The sequence below is a fragment of the Meriones unguiculatus genome, chromosome 3 (genome assembly GCF_030254825.1).
Source record: "Meriones unguiculatus strain TT.TT164.6M chromosome 3, Bangor_MerUng_6.1, whole genome shotgun sequence".
In the NCBI taxonomy this organism is placed as follows: Eukaryota; Metazoa; Chordata; class Mammalia; order Rodentia; family Muridae; genus Meriones; species Meriones unguiculatus.
The window spans coordinates 179459701-179481338 of record NC_083351.1 but is presented as its reverse complement, the minus strand read 5'-3'; the positions used below and the strand labels follow the sequence as shown (position 1 = coordinate 179481338).

Sequence of the window (21638 nt, the reverse complement as noted above, 5' to 3'; positions counted from 1 at the left end):
GATAGTGTTTACTGTAGGTAGAGTGGGCTGAACTTGTACGGAGAGAAGACAACAAGTGGGGTGTTCAGCCCCAGTAGTGACACTACAGAATTTGTGGTGGCAGCAGCAGAAGTAACAAACTAGCTGGAGATCCCCAGAGAGAGTCCTCAGGCAGGAAACTGTAGAGAGCAGAGCCCAAAGGTAAGAAACTGAAGAGCTAAGTCAGTGAGGTTGCAAGGCCAGATCCATGGAAGACTTCCAGAGAGCTGACAAGAGTTAAGAGCTGAGGGTCCTGATAATTGAAGCCTTGGCATTGTAACACTGGCTGTTAGGTTCTGTGCCTAGAGCAATAACCTCTGACCTGAGCTCCTAAAGTTGCAAGAATCTGACAGAGGAGTTTTGGAGCAAAACGTCTCTGGCTTTGAAAGATGCAGCTTGCTTTGACTTGAGCACTTACCTGCATAATATAAGCCATTCGTTTTTAAAAAGTTACAGGCCTTAGGTCTCTGGGACTGGAGCTATATGCCTCTGGGTGTTTTAGGCCTCTAATGCTCAAGAGCTCAGAAATGGTAACATTAAGAAAATTTTTCTTGCCACTTTTTTTTTTGAGATTTTATTTTTAACTGTTGTTTTTATTTCCTCAGAAGAGGGGATGAGATAAGAACCATACCCTAGCTTTGCAAATACAAGGCTTGGGCTCAGCCCAGACTGTTTCTATCTAGGTATAGGCCTGGAAACTTCTAGACTTTGTACAATCTAATCTTCTGTAAGAGTCAGCTTCCAGACTCCGTCTGCTAACCTAGGCCCAGAATGCTTTCAACCTCCAAGACTCACTGCTGAATAAGCTCACACTTTCTAGTTCTTCCTGAACTCTGGCTGGCTGGTTCAACTCAGCTGTTCTGGGTCAAAACGCCTCTCTAAGCTGACTGATTCCAACTGGCTTCTCTCTGCTTCTCAATGAATTGCTTTGCTTTGAAAACTGAACTCCACGAACTCATTTGTACTCAACTGTACTGTCTCCAAGAACTCGCCTGCTCTCTCTCTTTCTCTGTGCTGCTTCTAAGTAGTTTATCTTTCCTGTCTATTCTTGGGAGAGTTGGGCAAAGCCTATTTCTGACTCATTCTTTCAAATCTTTCCCTGATTTGTCACTTTGTCTGTCCCTCAATTAGACGCCATTGTTTGGGAGTAAAGGTGTGAAATGAAGGTGTGTCTACATTGCAGCCAGATCACACAAACCTGGATCTTTGGATGTCATCCATCCCTTGACAGAGTAGCCATGTTGCTGGGTTAAAATTTCAGTACATTTATTTTTATGTGTATGGGTTGTCTGTGAACCACATGCATATAATGCCTACAGAGGTCAGAGGAGTCAGCTGCATCCTAGGAACTGAACCGGGTCCTCTGGGAGAGTAACCACGCTTTTAAGCACTGACCCCTCTCCCCAGCCCCTATTCTTGCTGTTCTTGAACATCCACATAGTTAGAAAGACACTCAGCCGGCCTCTCATGATATCTGGAATATTTTAATACAGTATAGAAGTGGGAAAGTTTGAATGTATCAAACTGCTTACAAGTTTTGGATTCTTTCTGCAGAGCAGTAATGAGGGGATCGTGATATGGGTAGGGGTAGAGACGTTTCTATACTTCAGTATTGCTTATAAACAGTTTATTGTACACTTACTTAGAAGCAAATGCCAAAGCAAAGAGCAAGAATGTTTACTAAAGGACTGAGGCTCAGGCGGCACAAACCTATAGTCAGTTTCAAGTCTCCGGATGGCAGAGGCTGGAGTTAGGGAGCTAGGACATCAGTCTGGACAGCACGGTGAGACAGGTGAGGATGAAAGCCAGGGTGGGGAGGTTAATATACTATTAAGTCATTAACAAAAGTGATTGTTGGTAATATAAAGTTCTTTGAATTAACACTGAAAAGTGTTTATGGGGGTTGAAAATATTTACCCAAAACCTTGATCTCACCTGTGTATATTCTGCCAGACTGACAAATATCTGACCATTTACAACGAGTAAAAATATTTTTGGCTTTGAGTTTTAGGTTTGGTTCTGGGTCACTTTGTTCCATTGCTATGGGCTTGAGGTGAGGCTGGACAACATGGCAGGGTGTAGGTGGTGGATAAAGCAGCTCCTCTCATGGCAAACAGGAAGCAGAGACAGGAAGAGGCATTGCAACAGTCTCAAAGGCCACACCTCCAGTGACATACTTCCTTCACATAGCACCACCTCCTGCCTTTCCACTGGCAATGAAGCTGAGAAAGCTCAGGACGCAATTACTGATCCAGAGTCTATCAGCTGGGAAAACAAGCGCCAGCAAGAGTGTAGGGTATAGTGCATAGTCCAGCCTTATCACCATCAGCCAGGCTGCCCGTGTGTGCAGAGACAAGGCCTTGAAGCACCAACCAATCCTACATTTCGTAACTTTTCTCTTGGGTGAGGTAGCTGAACTAGGAGGAAGCTGAACTCCTATTTTACGATATTCCAAGTCATTTACATTTTTGTAACTACAAAGATAATTACAAAGGCAATGTGAGTTTTTGTAAAAGGAGAAACAAACACGGGAAGTAATATCGGGTTTGTTGCTGTCTCGTACTTGCCTATGTTACTCTGATGGGCATGTATTCAAATTTCAAGGCATTATTTTAGGGCCCTAGGGATTCGATTTTCGGGAAATTTCAGTTTATTTAAGATCTCGACTTTTTTCCCCCCTCTAAAAACGTATTTCATCAGGCACCTAATTTCCTACAGCGTATCATGGAATCCCTCAATCTGAGTTACACTTTCCAACCGTACACGACCTCGTGCACAGACAGGCTTAAAGTTAAAAAAGTCGGGGTTTCCACTCAACCCCCGGTGAGAAAGGCACGCCAGGCCTCGGTGGCTCAGGTCTCGCGGGCCCCCGGCCTCCCCGGCCCGCTCGGGGGGCCGACGTTAGCGGGGCGAGCATCCCCGCGCGCCGAGCTCCCGGCGGGTCCCCCGCGCCCACCGCTCGGGGCCGCTCGGAGGCCCTCCCGAGTCGGCGCGGCGCCGGCGAAGTTCGGCACGAGGCGCAGGGCGGGGCTTCCTCCGCCGACTCCTGCCCCGCTCGACTTTCCCGAGTCCACGTCTCTTCCTCCGTCCGGGCGCGTGTTCCTCCAGCTCGGGGCCGGGCGGACGCGCGCGGCAGCGGCAGACCCTCAACGCCTCGCCAGGGCCGCGCGCCTCGGGGACCTGTCGGCGGAGGCCAGGACGGCCGGGCCGCACGCGGGCCGGTCGGGCGCGGCGGCCGAGCGGCAGCATCCCGGGCCATGGAGACCGGCTCCGACTCAGGTCAGGGGCCGCGTGCGCGCGCGCGCGGGCGAGCGGCCGCGGGAAGCGGCGGCGGTGGGGCGGCCCGCCGCGTCTCCGCTCCGCGCGGCGGGGACGCTTGGCGGCGGCAGGTGGGCAGGACGGGGCGCGGGCGGGCGGGCGCGCGGGGCCGGCGGAGGGGGCGGGGGAGCACGGCGCGCCGCTTCCCAGGGAGAAGAGCCGGGCGAGCCGGGCGCCGGGCCGCGGAGGCGCCGCGCGATCACTCGGCCGCTCGGGCGGCGGCGGCGGGTCCCCAGCCGCGGGCTCGGGAGGCGCGGCGAGAGCGACGCTCGCGGCGGCGGCGGCGGCGCCGGGACGCAGGCGGCGGGCGGGCCTGGAGGGCGCGGCGCGGCCCCCGCGCGGCAGCCAAGGCGGCTCCGGGCCCCTGCGGCACGGCGCGACGCGGCGACGGCGACGGCCGCGAGCCCCCCTCGCCCGCCGTCCGCCCCTCCCTCGCTCGCTCCCGGGCGCAACATGGCTGCGGCCGCCGCCTCCGCCTCCCAGGACGAGCTGAGTAAGTGCGGCGCCGAGCCTGCGGCCCCCGCCTCCGCGCAGGGCCGGCCAGGCCGGGCTCCGGAGGCTCGCGGGGCGCGGGGTCGGGCGACGGCCGGGCGGCGGCCTCGGCGTGCGGAGGGCTGCGGGGCTGGGGCCTGGCGGGCGGGCCGCCGGCGCGGGCGCCTGTAGGCCGCAGGTTTGCACTGTCACGTCGTGAAATTGAAACCGGAGCCCTGGGCAGAGCCGCCGCGGCTGGGAATCCGCTCGGGCCCCAGGTTTGGGGGAACCCAGCCCTCCTCAATTGACTGGCGAGAGGCCTGTCGCCCCAAGTCGGACTGTGTCCGCTTGTCCCGTCCCGTCTGACCCCCGCATGTCCCCTGATACTGACGGACAGACGAGTTGTGGAAATGGAGCGGGGGAAGGAGGGAAGGTGTCTTCCCCCCAAATTCTAGGAATCAGCCGAGAGATCACAGATTGGAGTCTACTCCCAGGTTGAATCGGGAAAGACCGATTGGGCCGCTGTTAGCGGCAGAAAAAAAGAAAACGCGGGGTGACAGTGCTGTCAGAAAGGACAGGCAGTCACACTCCAAGCCAAGCATTGCGATTTTCCAGGGGCCGGCGATCCTGGCTCGAGGGAGCAGTGGTCATCCTTAATCCCAGGCTGCCCAGCCTGCTGGCAGCGTTGCACTCTGCTTTGTGGGAAGTATAGTTCCAGGGTGTCATAGGCCTCTTCTGGGGTCATAAATATGCACTTTTTTTTTGTGTGTGTGTGGGATATGTAGAATAATTTATTGCGTTTTGGGTGGTTAGTTCAAATGCTTTAGGTTATTTAACAGTACCCCACCCCCAGGGCTGCCCTTCACTTAAAGACTGAAGAAGAAAGGTGCTATTTGGATATGATGTACATTTTAAATGCGAGCATAGGTGAGGCGTTGTAAGCTTCTGTTTGTGAAGCTTATGCTATTAAAGCGTTTCAATCGCCATGTGAAAGTTGTTAAACTTAATTTATGTTTCTTTGGTGGTTGGCAGTTGAAAGCTACTTTTATGATCTCACTTTGTCCTCATCACAACCTTGTGTGGCAGGTGGGTAGGAATTATCCTTGTTTAAAGGAGGCAAGTTTAGAGGGATTGTGTTCCTGGCTGCTTTGACTCAGAACTGGTGGAGCAGGAGTACCAGTACTGGGAGGCTCTTTGAAGCGGAAGTAAACCTTTGGTATGGCTCTGGGAAGGATGGAGAAGAAGCTGAGGAGAGCAGGCAAGACCTCCGAGTAAGGAGAAAGGTAGATGTGGATAGCCGCAATGAGGATCGCTTGCCTGTCAGCCCACTGAAGTGACTGCCTGACCTTTTGAAGAGACCAAGTCCTCAATTTTTTTTTTCAATATTTTTATTGTGGTAAGATACACATCACAAAATTTATCATCCAAGCCATTTATTTTTAGGTGTGCAGTTTAGGGTCATTATGTGCATATATTCTATTGTGCAGTCACCACCATCAGGACGCTTCATCTTGCAGAACTGAAATTCTATACCTACTAAACAACTTATTCCCTACTCTTCCTTGATCCCCTGGCCACTTTTGTGCTTTTTGTCTCTGACCAGCACTAGCTAACATGTATAAATGACTTTACACTTTTTTGTGTGTATGATTGTTTTATTTCATTTAGTATAATGTCTTCAAAGTTTATCCTTGCTGTATCATTTGCCATGATGTTTTTTTTTTTCTAAGAATGAATAATGCACCCTTGCTTGTCATATTTTTCTTAGCCATTCTTCTCTCTGTGGACAAGTTTTTTCCAAATTTTAGTAATCACGAATAATGCAGCTGTGGTCCTACTTTTAATTCTTTTGGGAATATACCCATAACTTTTGACTTGATCGTTGACCAAAAAACTTGCCTTTTTTTTTTTTTTTTTTTTTTTTTTGGCTTGTTTCTTGTGGTGCTGGGCATTGAAGCCAGGGCCTTGCACGTACTAGGCAAGTACTCTACCACTAGTTAAGCTCCCAGGCTGTGGTTTGTCTTTTTGCCAGTGGCATACCATTTTCCATTCCTACCAACATTACAGAAAGATTCCATATTATTGTCAACAGTTATTTTCTGTATTCTCACTAGTACCACCCTAGCAGATGTCAGGTGATGTGATTTTATATATATATGTAACTGTATACATATTATAAAATATATATAAACAGAAATAAAAATATATTTTAAAATTAACATGCCTCGTGGTGTTTGAATTTCTGTTGTAACACTAAGTACATTAAAGTCTCAGTTACTGGTAGGAATGGGAAAGAAAACAAGAGGACAAATTAGCATTTTGAAGTGGCTCAAGTGTTTATCCACAGTGTGTACTTGTATATCAGGTACTTGTTAAGATGCTGATAGTATTTCTGGTTAAGGGATTTATTGGCATTAGCAGCAGATGTTAAAGTTAGGAATAGACAGTCCAATTCTAGCTGTTCCATTTTCTTTGGTCAAATTACCAAAGAAGTCTGTTTGATTTAGCTTTTTTTCTTCAGGAGAGATTAAAGACTTTGGTACCTTAGAATAACTTGAGCCCATATACATATGTGTAGGTTAAGAATTTATGAGGATCTCGAAATGGTGGCATTCCAAGCACTTGTAAATCTGAAGCTAGAGGAGATCCAGTTTGAGGCCCGCCTGACGTATATAGCAAAACTCTCTCACACACACTCACAGTGAAGCAGTTTTTTTTCTTTTTGAATGGCTGTAATAAGAGGAGATGAATGGTAAAGGTGCCTTGAGGGTTCCATGAAAAAACGAGCTAATTATCTGAGCATCTGGTAGCATTTCACTTTTCCTGAGATTGGTCTTGTTACACATGCCGTCCAACACTTGGGCTCCAGTAATTCTGCCTTAGTCTCCTGAGTGCTAGAACTAACGATAGGCATTTACCACTGGGTCTGGCTTACTATGATTTCTGCATAATTGTTGATAATAGAAACATTCCTCTGGGTGGCAGCATTGTTTTTTTGTTTTTTTTTTTTTTCTTTTTTACTAAAAAATTCGCCATACAGAAAATTTGAAAGTGAATATTTACGCAGCACCTAGACTCTACTTTTGGTGGTGTCCTGTGCAGTGGCAATAAGTCCTCCCTCTTTCAGATACATAGCCACTGTACACTGCAGTGGCTCCCTTCTTTCTTAAACTAAGTCCCTTAGCTAGCCCAGGCTAGCCTCAAAGGGTTGGGTTTTTCTGCTGAGATTACAGGCATGTGCTACCATGCCCAGCCTTTGATTGCATAATATACCCTTGAACACTAAAGAGACCAAAAGGTCGGAAGCCAAGAGAGTCTTCAGGTTTTGTTAGAATTTATGCCCCCCCCTTTTTAAATAAATCTCACATGATTTTTACTTTGAATCAGGTGGCTATAACTAATGTTTTTCTGAGTGTGCCTACTTACCAGCGCCTCAGAATAACCCTGTGAGTTTGGTACTATTAACCAAATGGTAAAGTTATCTTAGGGCATAGTTAGGGCTTGAACTTAGATTCTCTGATTTAACAGATTATGCCAGTTCTGCTGTCGGCTGTTAATGTCCCTAGGATTGTAGAAAGAAGTGGCTATATTTTCAGTGTTTTTTTTTTTTTTTTCCTTCTTTTATTCTCTTGTATAAGGATAAAAACCAGGATGGGTATTCTGGGGGAGGGTTCTGCTGATCAGTCTCCCAGCCCTGTGGCAGTTTTTTGCTGTTAGATGAACAAAATGTACTAGACTTTTGGATAGTATGTGGAAAGGAGATTAATTAGTTCATATTGTTAAAAGTGCTTCTTAACTCTAGTTTGTAATTACTTATGTTCATAGTGTGATTTTCCTTGTATTTAGGTTCATATCTGCAATTGGAATGGAATTCAATAGAGGGCAAATGGCTAGTTTTTATTCTAACATTCTCCTTTATTGGTTCATGGAAAAGTCGACACTGTAACACTGTAACTGTTTCGGTAGCTGGGAGAGGTGCTTCTGACAGAGGGAAGAAAGGACTCAAGAGTTTCTGCTTGGTCAGCTGTTTAATGCTTTCGTGGTCTTGGCTTTATAACTGGAAGGTGGCATTCAAACCTGATCTGTGTTGGGTTACAGACAACTCCTGAAGAAGCAACATATAATGTTGAAGCTTACACTGTTGAATTTGATTGTTAGACACAGCCGTGTGAAACCTTAAGTGGTATCAGATAGGTGACATTCCAGCAGTCTTAGGAGAGTGGCTTTCTAGAGAACGACATGTGGCAAGCTGGGGTGTAGTGGTGCAGTTGACCATCTATGTGAGCACACCGAAATAGCCCATTACAGGTGATCCTTGTGATGATAAGAGACTGCTGAGCTGATCTTTGTAGCAAGGCTGTCAAGTTTGTGTCATTACATTTTGGTTAGCTAAATAAGAAGTTAAAATGGAAAATGACAACAGAATTTCTCCCTCTCTTATTCTAGTTTACATTTTATTTCTATCCTATTCTTTTTGAATTATGCTTTCAGTAAACAATAATTTTAATAAAGGCCATTGCCAATAGTGGGCAGGAGATCCTGGCCTGAAGATAGATGTGAGAACTGTGGGAAATGCCAGTGTGCACAGATGGTTTGATCCAGTTGTTGATTTCTCCTTTCAGTCATGGCCAAGACCCTGCTTTGATGCCTGCTAAAAATATGTTTTAGCCACATATTTTCTAATTCAGTTAAATAGACTTTTAAAATCAAGTGAGTAATTTATGCTCCTCAGAGTGCTTTTGATAAGACACAGATTTATATGTCAATGTAAATAGCTAATATGAAACATGATATGAAAATTGCTTAATGTGGGTCTTTGGAAATGTCAAGGAAAGAATATAGCATTCTAGGATCTAAGGAATAAAAGCTTAAATTGAGTCATGGGATTAGAAGAATAATCCTGCATTTTAAGAAAAGGCTAATAAATCATGGGAGACGAATGGAGATGTGTTTTCTGTAGCTGTGTAAAGAACCAGGAAGAAAAGAAACTTGGTAGTCATGAGACTTGCTCTTGAGTGCCTTCATGATTTGGGATCTCGAACAAATTACGTTCCTGAGTTTTCTTTCTCTCTCATGAAATGGGGTGATAACAAGAAATACTCTTGGTGTTGTTAAGATTGTCGTATGTAGAAACAGTGAAGGGCTCTAAGTTCACCAACGTATTTGGGGAACGGCAAGAACAGATATCATTGGGAAGGTAGGCCGGGGCCAAGCTACAGAAACGCCAATGAAAAGACCGAACTCTGCTCTGTGGACAGGAGAGGGGCTGAAAACATGAGGAGATCCATTTTATAAGGGTAACAGGTGGCAGTCGTGACTGAGTGTGAGAATGCAGAGGTCAGGAGCTCAGGACTTAATAGGAGTGGATCACAATGGCTAAGGAAGTGTAGGGTCTGAACTGAGACAGTGGCAATGGATCTGGCAAGGAGATACTATTAATATCGAATCCTTTAAGTATGTAGAAATGATTGGGTTGTCATATAGATGAGGGTTATTGAAGAGAGGGAAGAGTTAGGGATGCTCCCAAGACTCTAACTGGACACTGTAGAATAGGGAAATAGGGGAGAGAGTAATTTTTAGGCAGACTTAGAGACTTAGAAATAATGAAGGAACAAATAAGATTGTATTCAACAAATGAATGAATGATGGAGGCGTCTTTTTTTTTTTGGAATAGTTTAAGGAGAATGTTTTAAATGGTGGCTGGTGCCTCTGAAATTAGAGTCAAGCTGGTTTCAAATTCATTGCTTTATCACTTTCTGGTTAATGTGTCTTTAAACACAGAACTGCCTACCTTTGGGCCTTGTTTGTAAAATGGGATCACAACAAAACCAACTTGGGAAGAGATGAGGCATGATATATGTTAAAAACTTGGTAGTATTTGGCACATGGGATGTATGTGTATAGAAAATTTGATCTAAAGGTGTGGATGATGATGGGATCATAGAAATGGACGGCTTGTTCTGAAGACAGTCTTTGAAGCCTGTGAATATGTAGGGAGGATTGGTACGATGACATTCAAGATGAGGAGTGCTGGGAAAGTCATGGGTTAGAGTCACTGTACTGACTTTCCCCTGAGTTTCCAGAGTCTCACTGTATGTGGCCCATGCTGGCTCTTGATCCTCCTGCTTCAGCTTCCTAAGTGCCTAAGCATTTACATTTCTCAGTTATATTACGGTAATGTTCGTGCCAGCTAACATGCTTCTTAGAAAACTACCGTGTAACTGAGATACTCCTTTAAAAGTGCAAGGTTTTAATGTGCTTATGATATATACACACTTATACGATAAAATTCATGTTGTATTGGTATTGGGGTTTTTAAATCTTTAGGCAATTATTATCAGTGTATCTTTTGAAGCTTTATATAGGCTCAATTTCTGTTTATGGTCACACTCTTCTTCAAACTTGGTAATCACTGTATTTTTTTCTTATTCTGATTTGCAAAGGAGGGCATCAAAGATGTTAGCAAGAAATGAAAAGTGCTTATTTTTCTTAAAATGGTAGCTATGTGTACAAGTGTTAATTGTATCTTTTTTGGTGTTCTAAATAATAGATTCTTTATACAATTGCATATGTACGAGTGGATGAACATACCATTGGTGATCCAGAGGATTTTTGTCAAGATTGGATAAACCATGTATCACATTGATTGTAGAGGTTAGTAGATTTAGTTCCTGAGGATATGTCCATTTTTATCGCAGCATTTTAAAACGCATAGATTGTTAGGCAGTAGTTTTCCCCTAAAACCTTCACTTTTTTTTCCTTTTCCCTTTTTCTTTTCCTAGTTACCTGAGAGAATTAGTGAAGTTCATGTTAGTTTGTATGTGCCTGATATTTCTATTCTATGTGGTGGTCAATATAAAAAAATTAGCAAGAAAGAGGAAAAAACTAGATATTATTTAGCATTGTGCAAAGGCAGAAGCAATGGATGAAAGTTTACAACTAATACCTGCTTTACAAAAAGCATTTTACAATTTTAGGAACACTTATGGAATTATCTTATTCTGAAAAGAGGAATTGTAGGAGGAGTATTCATAGTAATTGGGTATTCCGGATTTTGCTACTTTCATATGCACTGTGATTTTTTTTTTTAAAAGATGTTTTATTCTGTTAGTATTACACAGGAGTGTGATTCTGGTTTCGCTTTTCAGTGCTACTGGGTAGTTTTTGAAACCCCATGAATTCACTGTCCAGTGACTACTCGGGGCTTAGCAACATGAGTCCAGAAGTGCACTCTGTGCCTGTCTTCTGCTTTAACTCTTAGACTAATTTAACTCTTTTTTCTATTTTTTCCTAACTTAATTATTATTTTATGACTTTTTAGTATCTATACTGCTAGTTACAGCATATGATGCCTAATTTAAGTGGAATTTGAGGGCTGGGGTGTTTTATTAAGTAGATTCAACTTCAGAATAAATTTTAGTTTACTTTTGCCATTTCTTATCTTTTATTTTACCCGTGGTATATGGAGGAATAAAAAATTTGGTGGTTGGAAAAATTGTTTAGTAACATAATGAGGGTATTGCTTATTCATAACATCCTGGGTTCTTTAACTGTTTTGGGACCTGTGAGCAATGTATTAATGCTTTTATGATATACTGAAGACAAGCCAAACCATAAACGCTAAGGTTTAAATACTGACTTTTGGGCAGGCATGGTTAGTGCATGTCTGTAATCCCTGCACTCAGGAGGAAGACGCAGGAGGATCACCACAACTGTGAGGCTGTCTTGGACTACATATGAATTCCAGGCCAGCTAGGGTTATCCTGTGATATACTTTGAATAAACAAAACAAAAACAGCATTTCAGACTTTTTTACATTGTGGATATTAACTACCCTACATTGGACTATTATGCAAGCTGAATTTTTACATAGTATATCCCTCAGATTGACTTTCATAAGATAAAGTAATCCTTCTGCTCACTACCTTACTAAAATTAATTTGTAGCTGGTTGCCTGCCAGCTGCTGGCTCTGAGGGGAAAGGCCTTTTTAGAGGTTGGAGTGCTTGTGAATCTAAGAGTGTGTATTGGAAATATGCCACTTAACTGACTTCATCTTAGAAATTGGTGAGGAATCTTGTCAAATCATCTGGTTCGACTGTCAAGCTGCCCTCATGATTTCCTTACTTTTCTAAGTGTGTATGTGTGAAGGGATGAGGAGTTGAAGGCAGTAAGTAAATAATCTTGTTGGGGAGCTGAGGTGAGCAGGAAGAGGGAAGCCTTTTTATGGATCATATTCAGTTGGTAGGGTGTTTAAAGTAGTCTGGCATCATCTACAGAAGGCTCGGATTTCATAGATACCAGGAAATAGATTGTTACCTTCACCTTAAGGGTTTGCTACTCTTTCTTGTAGACGAAAAAAGATCCATGACTTCTTCCCCCCTCCCCCAAATGTACCAGTGGCAAACCAAAAATAATGATCCACCCAAGTTTAGCTTAGTGAAACAAGGAATTTATTTGGGCTTGCAGGAGCCTGCGTGAGGGCTTTTGTACAGGAGAGTGCATGACTCAAAGGTACCTGCTGGACTGCAGAGCTCTACCCCGGCATGGGTTGCAGTTGATGAAAATTGAATTCTTAGAGTTCCCTGCCGGACTTGGGCAGGTGGCTGCATGGACCACCCTTCCTTTCTCCGCACTTGTTTACTGCTTATGTAACTGGGGGGGGGGATATCATAACTTTTTGGGGTTTCTGAGCCTCCAAAGTTTGATTAGCTTTGTGGGTCTTATGATCTCTTTCCCTCTTTCTATGAAGGAATGTTTCAATTTGGAAGAAATAACTATATAACAAGGACTTTCTTAATTGGGCCTGTGTCTTGGCCCTGTGGACAGAGGGATAAACATACTTTGATTGCCTTAGTTCTGAGGGGCAGGAGAAGTAGGATTGGCACATAGGTAAAGACCTAGGAGCGTGACGGTTCTTTTGGGCTACCTATCTAGAGGAAGGCCGCTTTTGCAGAAACTGTGATGGATTGTTTCTTTCTAGGATTGAATCATTTCCTTATTACTTACCCTACCCAGAAAAGGCCTGTAAGGAGTCCATAGGACTAGGATAAAAGCAATATGTGTGTGGTATGTAGTATATGACTTGGGCTTCAGGTGGGATGGACTTAGTCGTGTGGTGTAGATAATGGAGTGGTCTAGTGTATTTGGGAGAGTATACCATGTTGACTGACTTGCTTGATCAAAAGAATTGGACTGGAAAAACACTGGATGTGGTGGCACACATTTTGAGTCTAGTACTTAGGAGGTGGAAGGAAGAGATCTAGAATTTGAGGACAGTGGGCTATAGCAAGGATGTCTCAAAATATTTGGGCTGGGAGAACTTATGGTATATGTAAGAAACAATGGGATTTGAGTGGCTGGTGGGGAGTGATGGCATACGTAGGTGAGAGTGTCCATCTAGGTTAGACTGGCCTACTCCTAGAAGGACTCCCTTCCTGGTCTTACGTGACATTCATTGGAAGCATTTTGCTTTTCAAATGTACTTTATGGAGGTGTGTTTTTTTCATGTTCAAGATCTTATATTTGGATCAAGTTGAAAGCTGGCTGCCAAGATGGCACTTAGAGTGAATCACAACACTTAGGAAAGACTGAGAGGAGAGCTTCAAGAGAGTCTTACTGCGACTAATGATTGTTCAGATCTTCCAGCTTTTCTCTGCCTTCATGCCGTTCTTTCTTTAGTTCAACTTCCTCTGATTTTGTGATCGATAGGGCAGGCTCAAGATATCTGTATCATATCTGCTAGTTTATGCTTCTTGGTTCAGCTGGTTCTGAATGCCTGAGGAAAGTACGTCAGAGACCTGTCCTGATGTATTTGATACTGGCTGTGATCAGGGAACAAACTTAGGTGTAGTAGTTGTCTCACATGATTTAGTATCTTCGTTGTCTTCTGCTGAAACCAAGCTATAGTTTATCATACTGGAAGGAGCATTGTGATCGGAGATGAACTGCCACTTATTTGCATTGTAATCTTGATCAACATAGCTTTTGTAGATATTTTCATCTCATCTATAAATTGGAGCTATTTTTACCTACTTGAATAGGTAGCGCTTTTTTTAGGGGTGGGGGGAGAGATACTTCTTTGTCTTATTTAGTTACCTTTGGTCATTAGTTTCAGTTTTAATTTTTCATCTGTAAATGCAAGTATCAGTATTGTATCATGTTTTTCTTAGACCCAAAAGACCCCATGGTCATCTTACATATAAAAATTAAAAAAAAGTAACTACTGCTGAGAAGACTATTTGTTGAATTATTCTATTACAGTCTGGCATATTTTTTGTGGTAATTAAGCAGATAATTAAAAATGTAATGTTGCTTTAGATTATTAATTGATTTGATATATGATAGGACATGGTCTAGGTATTTTCAGCTTTCTTTCCAATCTTAGCTTCTACTTAAGACCCCTAGCAACATTTATTTTTTTTTAGTTTTTATTTTTCTGTTCTGGGTATTAAACTCAAGTTTTACACACACTAGGTTTTGGTACTTTTCCTTAGATCAAATGCTCAAATATTTTCTTCTTTTACATTAAAAATTCTTTAGTACTGTGATTGAGATTTTATTTTTCTTTTTTTTTTTTTTTTTTTTGTTTTTCGAGCCAGGTTTTCCTAGCTCCCCTGGACCAGAATCTTTCCTTATCCTTGAAATATGAATTCTTTTAAATTGTTCTGTAGTCTTTTCAAATAAAGAAATTTATTTTTACTGAATATTTAAAAATACAAAGAAATCATTACTGATATATTCTTACAAACAAAATTTTGCTATAAATATAATATCTTTAAAACAAAAATATTTCAAGTAAGAATAAAAGAATATTATGAAGAAATTATGGAGAACTATTATGAAGACTTGTTTGCATTTGTTGGAGGGGTTGATAGAGATGGAACCCTGAGTACAAGCTAGGCAAATGCTCTACCACTTTTATAGAACTAGTTTTTAAAATATCTTGTTTGTATTTTATGCTTTGTGCTTGAGAGTGTTTCAATTTTTAATTTTCAGATTTTCATTTAAAGCTTACAATATCTTTTTATTTATGTCATTAATTTGCCTGAAAGTGATTTTTGTGATATTTCAGTTAGTTTTGGTTGTCTGCTTATTCTCTATTTCAGTTTATTTGTTTCTTTGAAATACTTGCATTATACATACTTTTAATTACTGTAGCTTTATACTAAGTCTTAAAATGTGGGAGGGCCACTCACTTTGGTGGGAATTATAGGTTATTTTTGGCTGTTTTATTCCATATTTTTTATTCACATTCCACCTGAATTTTTTCAGTTATCTTTTTAGCTTTCATGAAGAACTCTTGTCTATAGAGAATCTTTGGTTGTGGAATATTCTACTGTTTTTATAATCCTAGGTTTATTTATAGACATTTTTACTGTTTACCATTATTTTTGATGCTTTCTCTCTGGGCACAAAATAAATTCTGGTGCTTGGTGGCATTTTGGTTAGGACATGGCATGGTGTGTGTATAAAGCATGAGATTAGCTCACCGTGTTTGATGAGCAGAAGGGTTGTGGTGCCAGGGAGCAGTGTTTCCGCTGCAGTTGGCCCTGTCAGGTGACGGCTGGGCAGAGCCTTTCTACTGAGCTTTGGTTGATGACTGTTGTGGAAAGTTAATGTCAGTTGACGTTGTGGAGATTTGGGCATTTAACTTACAGAATGAACTAACTCCTTCCATTTGATACAGAAATATTAATATTTCTAGTCTCTGCTTATTCTAGTCTTTAGAATTAAGTTATAATTCAGATTATAATTTTTCTTTATAAAGAACTTAGACATGTTTTTGTAAGATTAATTCCTAGGTACCTATTGTTTTTTTTATTGCTGTTGCACACATGTTACTACTTCCTTTTCTGATTCTTTATGCTCACGTATCTCAGGCGTCTTTGATCTTGTGTGCAACAGGAACTCTTTTCTCATAGCTCTTGTACATGCTATGAAATACTGGCAGTTAAAAACATTCCCTGCTTGTTTTTTCTACTGCATTTCATCAGTCTTCAAATCAGTTTGGTTAGAAGTAGGAATGGTGTGTAGCTTTTGTGTGGTCCAGGTTTTGGGCAGTTTGATCTTTGCTGTAGGTTGTACAGAGGCACACTGCCGGATGGTGGCGTTTCCTCCCCAGGCTGTTCTCAAGTCTTCCTTCATGAGCTCTGCTCTGTGGACTGGGATTCTGGAAGTGCTGCCAAGGCTTGTCTGCCACTTGGCTGCTTGTTTTAAGGCTCCTTTTTCTTTCCTACTCATTCTTCTCCCTGGAAGTTGGATTGCTGTATCGTTCATACTTAGAGTTTTTGGGAGTGTTGCCAAAAATGGAACCCAGGGTGGTTTATGCTGAGCACATACTCCAGCACTGACCACCTCTGGCTTTTCATCGTTAGATTTATGATTCACCGGAAATTTATCTTTTTTAATGTTTGGTGTGATGAGGTAAAGTTACATTTTGTTTTCCCAAATTGTAACGCATTTGTTAGTGTGGTTTTCTGAAATAATAATTATTTACCTACTCACTTTTTTCATAACTTTGTTTTAAAGCAGGTAACTTACACATGTTTATCTCTTAAGGGTTTTCTGTATTTTTCAACTGGTTTGTTTTTGTACTACCTCACACTTTTAATGATTGTAGTTTTTGGTAAGGTTCAAAATCTTGTCATTTCAACTATTTTTCCCCTTCATTAATTAGATTGATAAATATTGACAACTTTTTTCTTTGACTTTTTTATTTTTTATCTTCAAGGTCATCATTTGCAAATCTTAGTCCTTGATAGAATCAGCCTTTTATTTAGCATTATTCCAAATATCTTTTGAGTTGTTATTGGATAGTGTTTTTCTGTAGATCAGTTTGGGGATAATTGACATTTTGTTAATATAACTTGTAAGTCTAATCTGAAAGGCTTAGAAACAGAATGGATTTCTGATTATTATTATTATTATTTTTAGTGTAGCATCGATAGTCTTGGGTGTAGAGCATTTCAGATTTTAAATTGTTGGATGAAGAGATCTCAGTTTTATTGTGAGTCACGCTTACTGTATACCCTTTCAATTTCTTTCAGTTGTATACTTTCTCAATTTCTTACAGCACAGTGCATTTTGGTTAGAGCTCTTGTACAATTTTCCCTTACTTAATTTCTAGGTATATGATATGTTTTTATGTTATTGAAAAATTGATTGATAGAGTCGTACTATGCCACTAAACCTGGCCTTGAAAAAAATTGCCTCATCCTCCTGGGTGCTGCAATTACAAGTATGTGTCATGTGTCTAGATCACAAATTTTATTTTAAAATGGTTTATTATTGGTATATAGGCAATCAACTCATTGTTGAGTATTTTTTTCCTAGTAATTTATCTGTACATTAATTTGGATTTTCTCTGTGCACATTTACAGTCTGCAGATAATGAAAATATGCTTTGCAACCTAATGCACTTTATTTATTTTTTATTTTGAATAAAATTTGCAGCAGTCATTTGAGTTCAATTATTTAATTGATTTTTGTAGTGCTAGAGAGTGAATTTAGGGTCTTGCACGCGCTAGATTAGTACTTTACAACTGACTTACATTCTTAGTCTTGGAATATAATCCTTTTTTTTTAAGATTTATTTGGGATGGGGATTTAGCTCAGTGGTAGAGCACTTGCCTAGCAAGCACAAGGCCCTGGGTTTGGTCCTTAGCTCTGGGAAAAAAGTATCAAAAAGATAAAAAACAAAACAAAATAAAATCCAAGGTAATGCAAATAAAAGCAAATAAGAAACCAACCAGCCAACCCAACAAAATATTTATGTATTTATTTTTATGTGTGAGTGCTTTCCTGCATGTATGTATGTGCACCATGGCTTTCCTGGTGCTCACAGAGGGCAGAAGAGGGTATTGGATCTGTAGCTCCAGTTATAGATGAGCCTCTGTTGTGGGTGTCAGGAACTAAACCCAGGCCTTCCGCAAGGCCAGCAAGTGGTTTTAACCACTGAGCCATCTCTTCAGTACTGAATAGTTCATATTAGTGAACTTTTTTGTGTGTGTTGTTCCCAAAATAAGGGAGAATGTACTTAGTATTTTATCATTAAGTATAATGTTTGCTGTAAATTAAAAAAAAAAAATCCTTATCAGATTAAGGATGTTTTCTTTCTTATTTTATTTTTTTCACCTGAGACGGGGTTTCTCTGTGTAGCCTTGGCTGACCTGGACTTTCTTTGTAGACCACTGGCCTTGAACTCACAGTGATCTACTTGTCTCTGCCTCCCCGAACGCTGGGATTACAGGCATGCTCCACTGTACCCAGCCGTAAATTCTCTTTCTAACCTTACTCAGCATGGATTATTCCTGTCTTTATCAACCTGGGTACCTTTTAAAAAATATATTGAAATATATTTAAAGATTTAAAGATGTTTAATTGTGCTGGTATAGTTTACACCGATTTTAAGTGTTAAAGCGACTTGGAACACATTCTCGAAATAAGCCCAGCTTTAGCCTATGATATATACTGTTTTTATGTAACACCTGATTTGCTCTTGGACTTACAGTTTTATTATTTTGTCTGCTTTTGTGTTCAAGTAAAGTAAATTTTATTTACTTAGGCTTTTTTGGGCTATATATATGTAATAAGTGATAGCGTAATAAATTTATACAATGTATGTTATTTCTTGGGCTGGAGAGAGGCACTTTGTTGCCAAGCTTGACAACCTTGAATTTGACAGTTTGCTCCCCCAAGTCCACAAGAAAGACCTATTCCAAAAACTTGTGTTTTAACTTACAATAAGTGTGTTCTTTTGTCTGTTGGCACATGGGATTTTATCTCTCAAGCCTGGCTTAGTTTCTTTATTTTGGTGGTGGTAAATGGAGGTGTTAATACCCAGCACAGGATTCCTCCTGCCTGTGAGATTCTATAATTAATCTTAGCTAAACGTGTTCTGAAATGAAAAAACTGGATAAATTCCTCATTTATATTATTTTTAAGTTTTGTAGTAGTAAGCTTTTTAAAAAAATGAGGTATAATTTAAGTAACAAAGTCATATTTAAAATTATAATTACAAAATATATAGAAAAATTAATAAATATAAAAATATAATAAAATTGTTACATATATAAAAACCAGTTTATTCTGTATGTGTGTTTGTGTGCGTGTGTATGTGTGTATGACTATGGGCGTCCAAGGATGTGGAGGTAAAGGAACAACTTGCTGGAGTTAGTTTTCTGCTTCCATAATGTGGGTTCTGGGGTTGAACTCAGGTCATCAGGCTTGGTGGCAAGCACCGTTACGCACCAGCCCAGAAAATAATGTATTTTAAGAGACAATAGCCATATCGGACATGTATGCACAATATAACATTTTTAAATGTAGTGTTGTACATGTACCTAACAGATTAAGGTGATCCTCCATAAGACTATAATTAGATACCACCATCAGTTGTGATTAATTTGCTATAAATTTGGAAGTCTCCAAAGATTTTTCCAGGTTCACATATTTGCCTCAGCTTCTGAAGTGCTGGGATAGTAGATAATAGGTGTTAATTACCAAGGCTGCTGTAGTATCCAGTGTTCTCACTGCCAAGATACTACTAATTGAGCCATTGTTGATGTGGCTTGATTTCCAGTCTGTTTCCCTTTATTACCTGGCCTTAGTTGCAATCCCCCAAACATGTACTTGGTCTTTTTAGGGCAATCTGTCCCTTTCTGAGTTCTTGCTTAGCATAAACTGTTTAGAAAACCCTTTGTCAGTTACTCCATTAGCATAATCCCTGTGATGTGAGAGGCAGTTCCACTATTTAACAGCAAAGGTGTTGCAACAACTGGGGAGGTTTCAGGGTTCTAAGGTTATCCCATCTCATCAGAGATACAGGTTAGCCAAAATATTTTTTATTTTATTTTTGAGACAGGGTCTTTCTATATAGCCCTGGAGGTCCTGGAACTCAACTATTGGGGACCTGGCTGGCCTTGAACTCACAGAGATCTGCTTATCTCTGCCTTCTGAGTGCTGGGATTAAAGGTTTGGGCTACCAAGCCAGCTCAAAATCTTTATTATGCAATGATACGAACCCAAACATATATATATAGCTATGTATGATACAGTGCTTCACCCATTTGTACTCAAACTCAATCTGATGTGATTCTTTGTAGAAGAAAGAAATAACCGTAGAAAGGTTTAGTTCATTAACTAAGACCAGTAAATAACATTTGACATGAAAATATAAGTCAGTTGGTTCCATTCTACTTCCAGGACCCTCTAAAAGAGTTAGTAGTTAGTTAGTACACAGTTCTCATAACTGTAGTTTAAGCAGGTAGTGGTGGCACACAGCTTCGATTCCAGCACTCGGAGGTAGGCCATCCTGGTCTAGAATGAGTGCCAGGGTAGTCAGGGCTACACAGTGAGACCCTGTAAGATGCTCTCATTGTGTGTGTGTGTTTAATTTCATAATTTTAGTGTATTTTTTCATATGCTTGTGTGTATATATACATATACAAAATCAGGACACTTTGGACAAACTTTCAGTAATGAAAAAAAGGATACTATTTGCTGAGCATTTGAAATTTCTACAGTTGTATTTTTCGGTCATTAGACGCTTGGTAAATGCTCTGTGGGGAGGGAACTGAACGGGTCTTGTGATTTGTTTAGTGCTGTAGTGTGTGTTCACTAACTTCATTTGGGTCCTTTACAGTTTCTTCAGTTTTCTGTTGGAAGCATGTTTTCTTCTTTACCCTCACTGTTGTAAGCCTTTTCCTACTATTCATATTCTCTGACTTGTTCTATGCCTTCCAAGTCTCAGTACATGATGTTGTCTTAAGTTTTGTAGCAGCAAGTGTAGTAAGCTCTCTTTTCACTTGCTTACCTTGAAAGGCACTTCTTTGTCACTTTTTGAGCACTTTTCTGAGGAAACTCCACTTTAGCTACAAGGAGCACTGTAACCACAGCTGCTGTTGAAGCTGTGATTTTGGCTTTAGGATGACTTCCTCTAGTCACAACTTCTCCAAACAACTTGCACTGACTCTGGAGTCCATTTTTTTAAAAAATTTAATTTAATTTTTTTTCCATGACAGGACTTGGTGATTTTTAGATGTTGCTGCTGTTCCTACTTAGAACATAAATGAAGCCATTTTCCCTTGTGCCTTAACAAAAAGCTGGATTGGCAGGCAGTAGTCTGTACACGTCTAAAGCTTGTGATTGGTAGTACTAGAGTCTGTGTACAGGTTTGCCCTGACCTTTTCTGAGTAGCCTATTTATCATTGTTCCCCTTCTATATACAACTGCTCCCTGGGTTGCAACTTTTGGCTCCAGTGCACTCCAGTGACTGTCTTTGTCTTACCTTTGCCCCTCTTTCTGCCTCTTTTTACATCCTTTTATTTCCCTGTCTTCATTCCCCTCCCTTTTCCCATCTTTTCCTTTCTTGGATCTCATGTAGTTCAGGGTGGCCTTGAACTTCTGATTCTGCTTCGTCTTCCCAAGCGCTGGGATTACAGCTGTGTGATACCATGTTTAGCTATTAGATGTGATTGTTTTTTGTGTTAATGTTCTGTAATGGTTAGTATTGATTGTCAACTAATCAATCACCTAGGAGACAAATTTCTGGACATACCTATGAAGGAGTTTCTAAGTTAAGTTAAGGTGCGAAGAAGACGCATTCTAAGTGTGGATAGCACCATTCCGTGGACTAGAGTCCTTAGCTGGATAAAAATGAAAAAGTGGGGCTGGAGAAATGACTCAGTGGTTAAGAGCACGTGCTATTCTTGCAGAGAACTAAATAACCACTAACTCCAGGAGATCTGACTCCACGTTCTGGTCTCTATAGGCGATTATACTCTATGTGTATGCACACACTTTAAAAAACGGCCTTGTTTTTAAAGGAGAA

At 41.1% G+C, this 21638-nt stretch overlaps 1 protein-coding gene across 4 annotated transcripts in view; it reads left to right on the top strand.

Moving 5' to 3' along the window:
* Nucleotides 1-3092: 3092 nt before the first annotated feature.
* Ecpas (Ecm29 proteasome adaptor and scaffold) overlaps nt 3093-21638 on the top strand; it is a 116349-nt gene continuing 97803 nt past the window's right edge. Inside the window, exons 1-2 of one of the 4 annotated variants that reach the window (XM_021651803.2) lie at nt 3184-3297; nt 10358-10461. In XM_021651803.2, the coding sequence (XP_021507478.1) occupies nt 10440-10461 (22 nt within the window). In that variant the 5' untranslated portion in view covers nt 3184-3297; nt 10358-10439. Of the gene's footprint in view, nt 3298-3423; nt 3830-10357; nt 10462-21638 lie in introns of those variants that run through there. The other 3 variants (XM_021651801.2, XM_021651804.2, XM_021651800.2) reach the window with 3 other exon arrangements.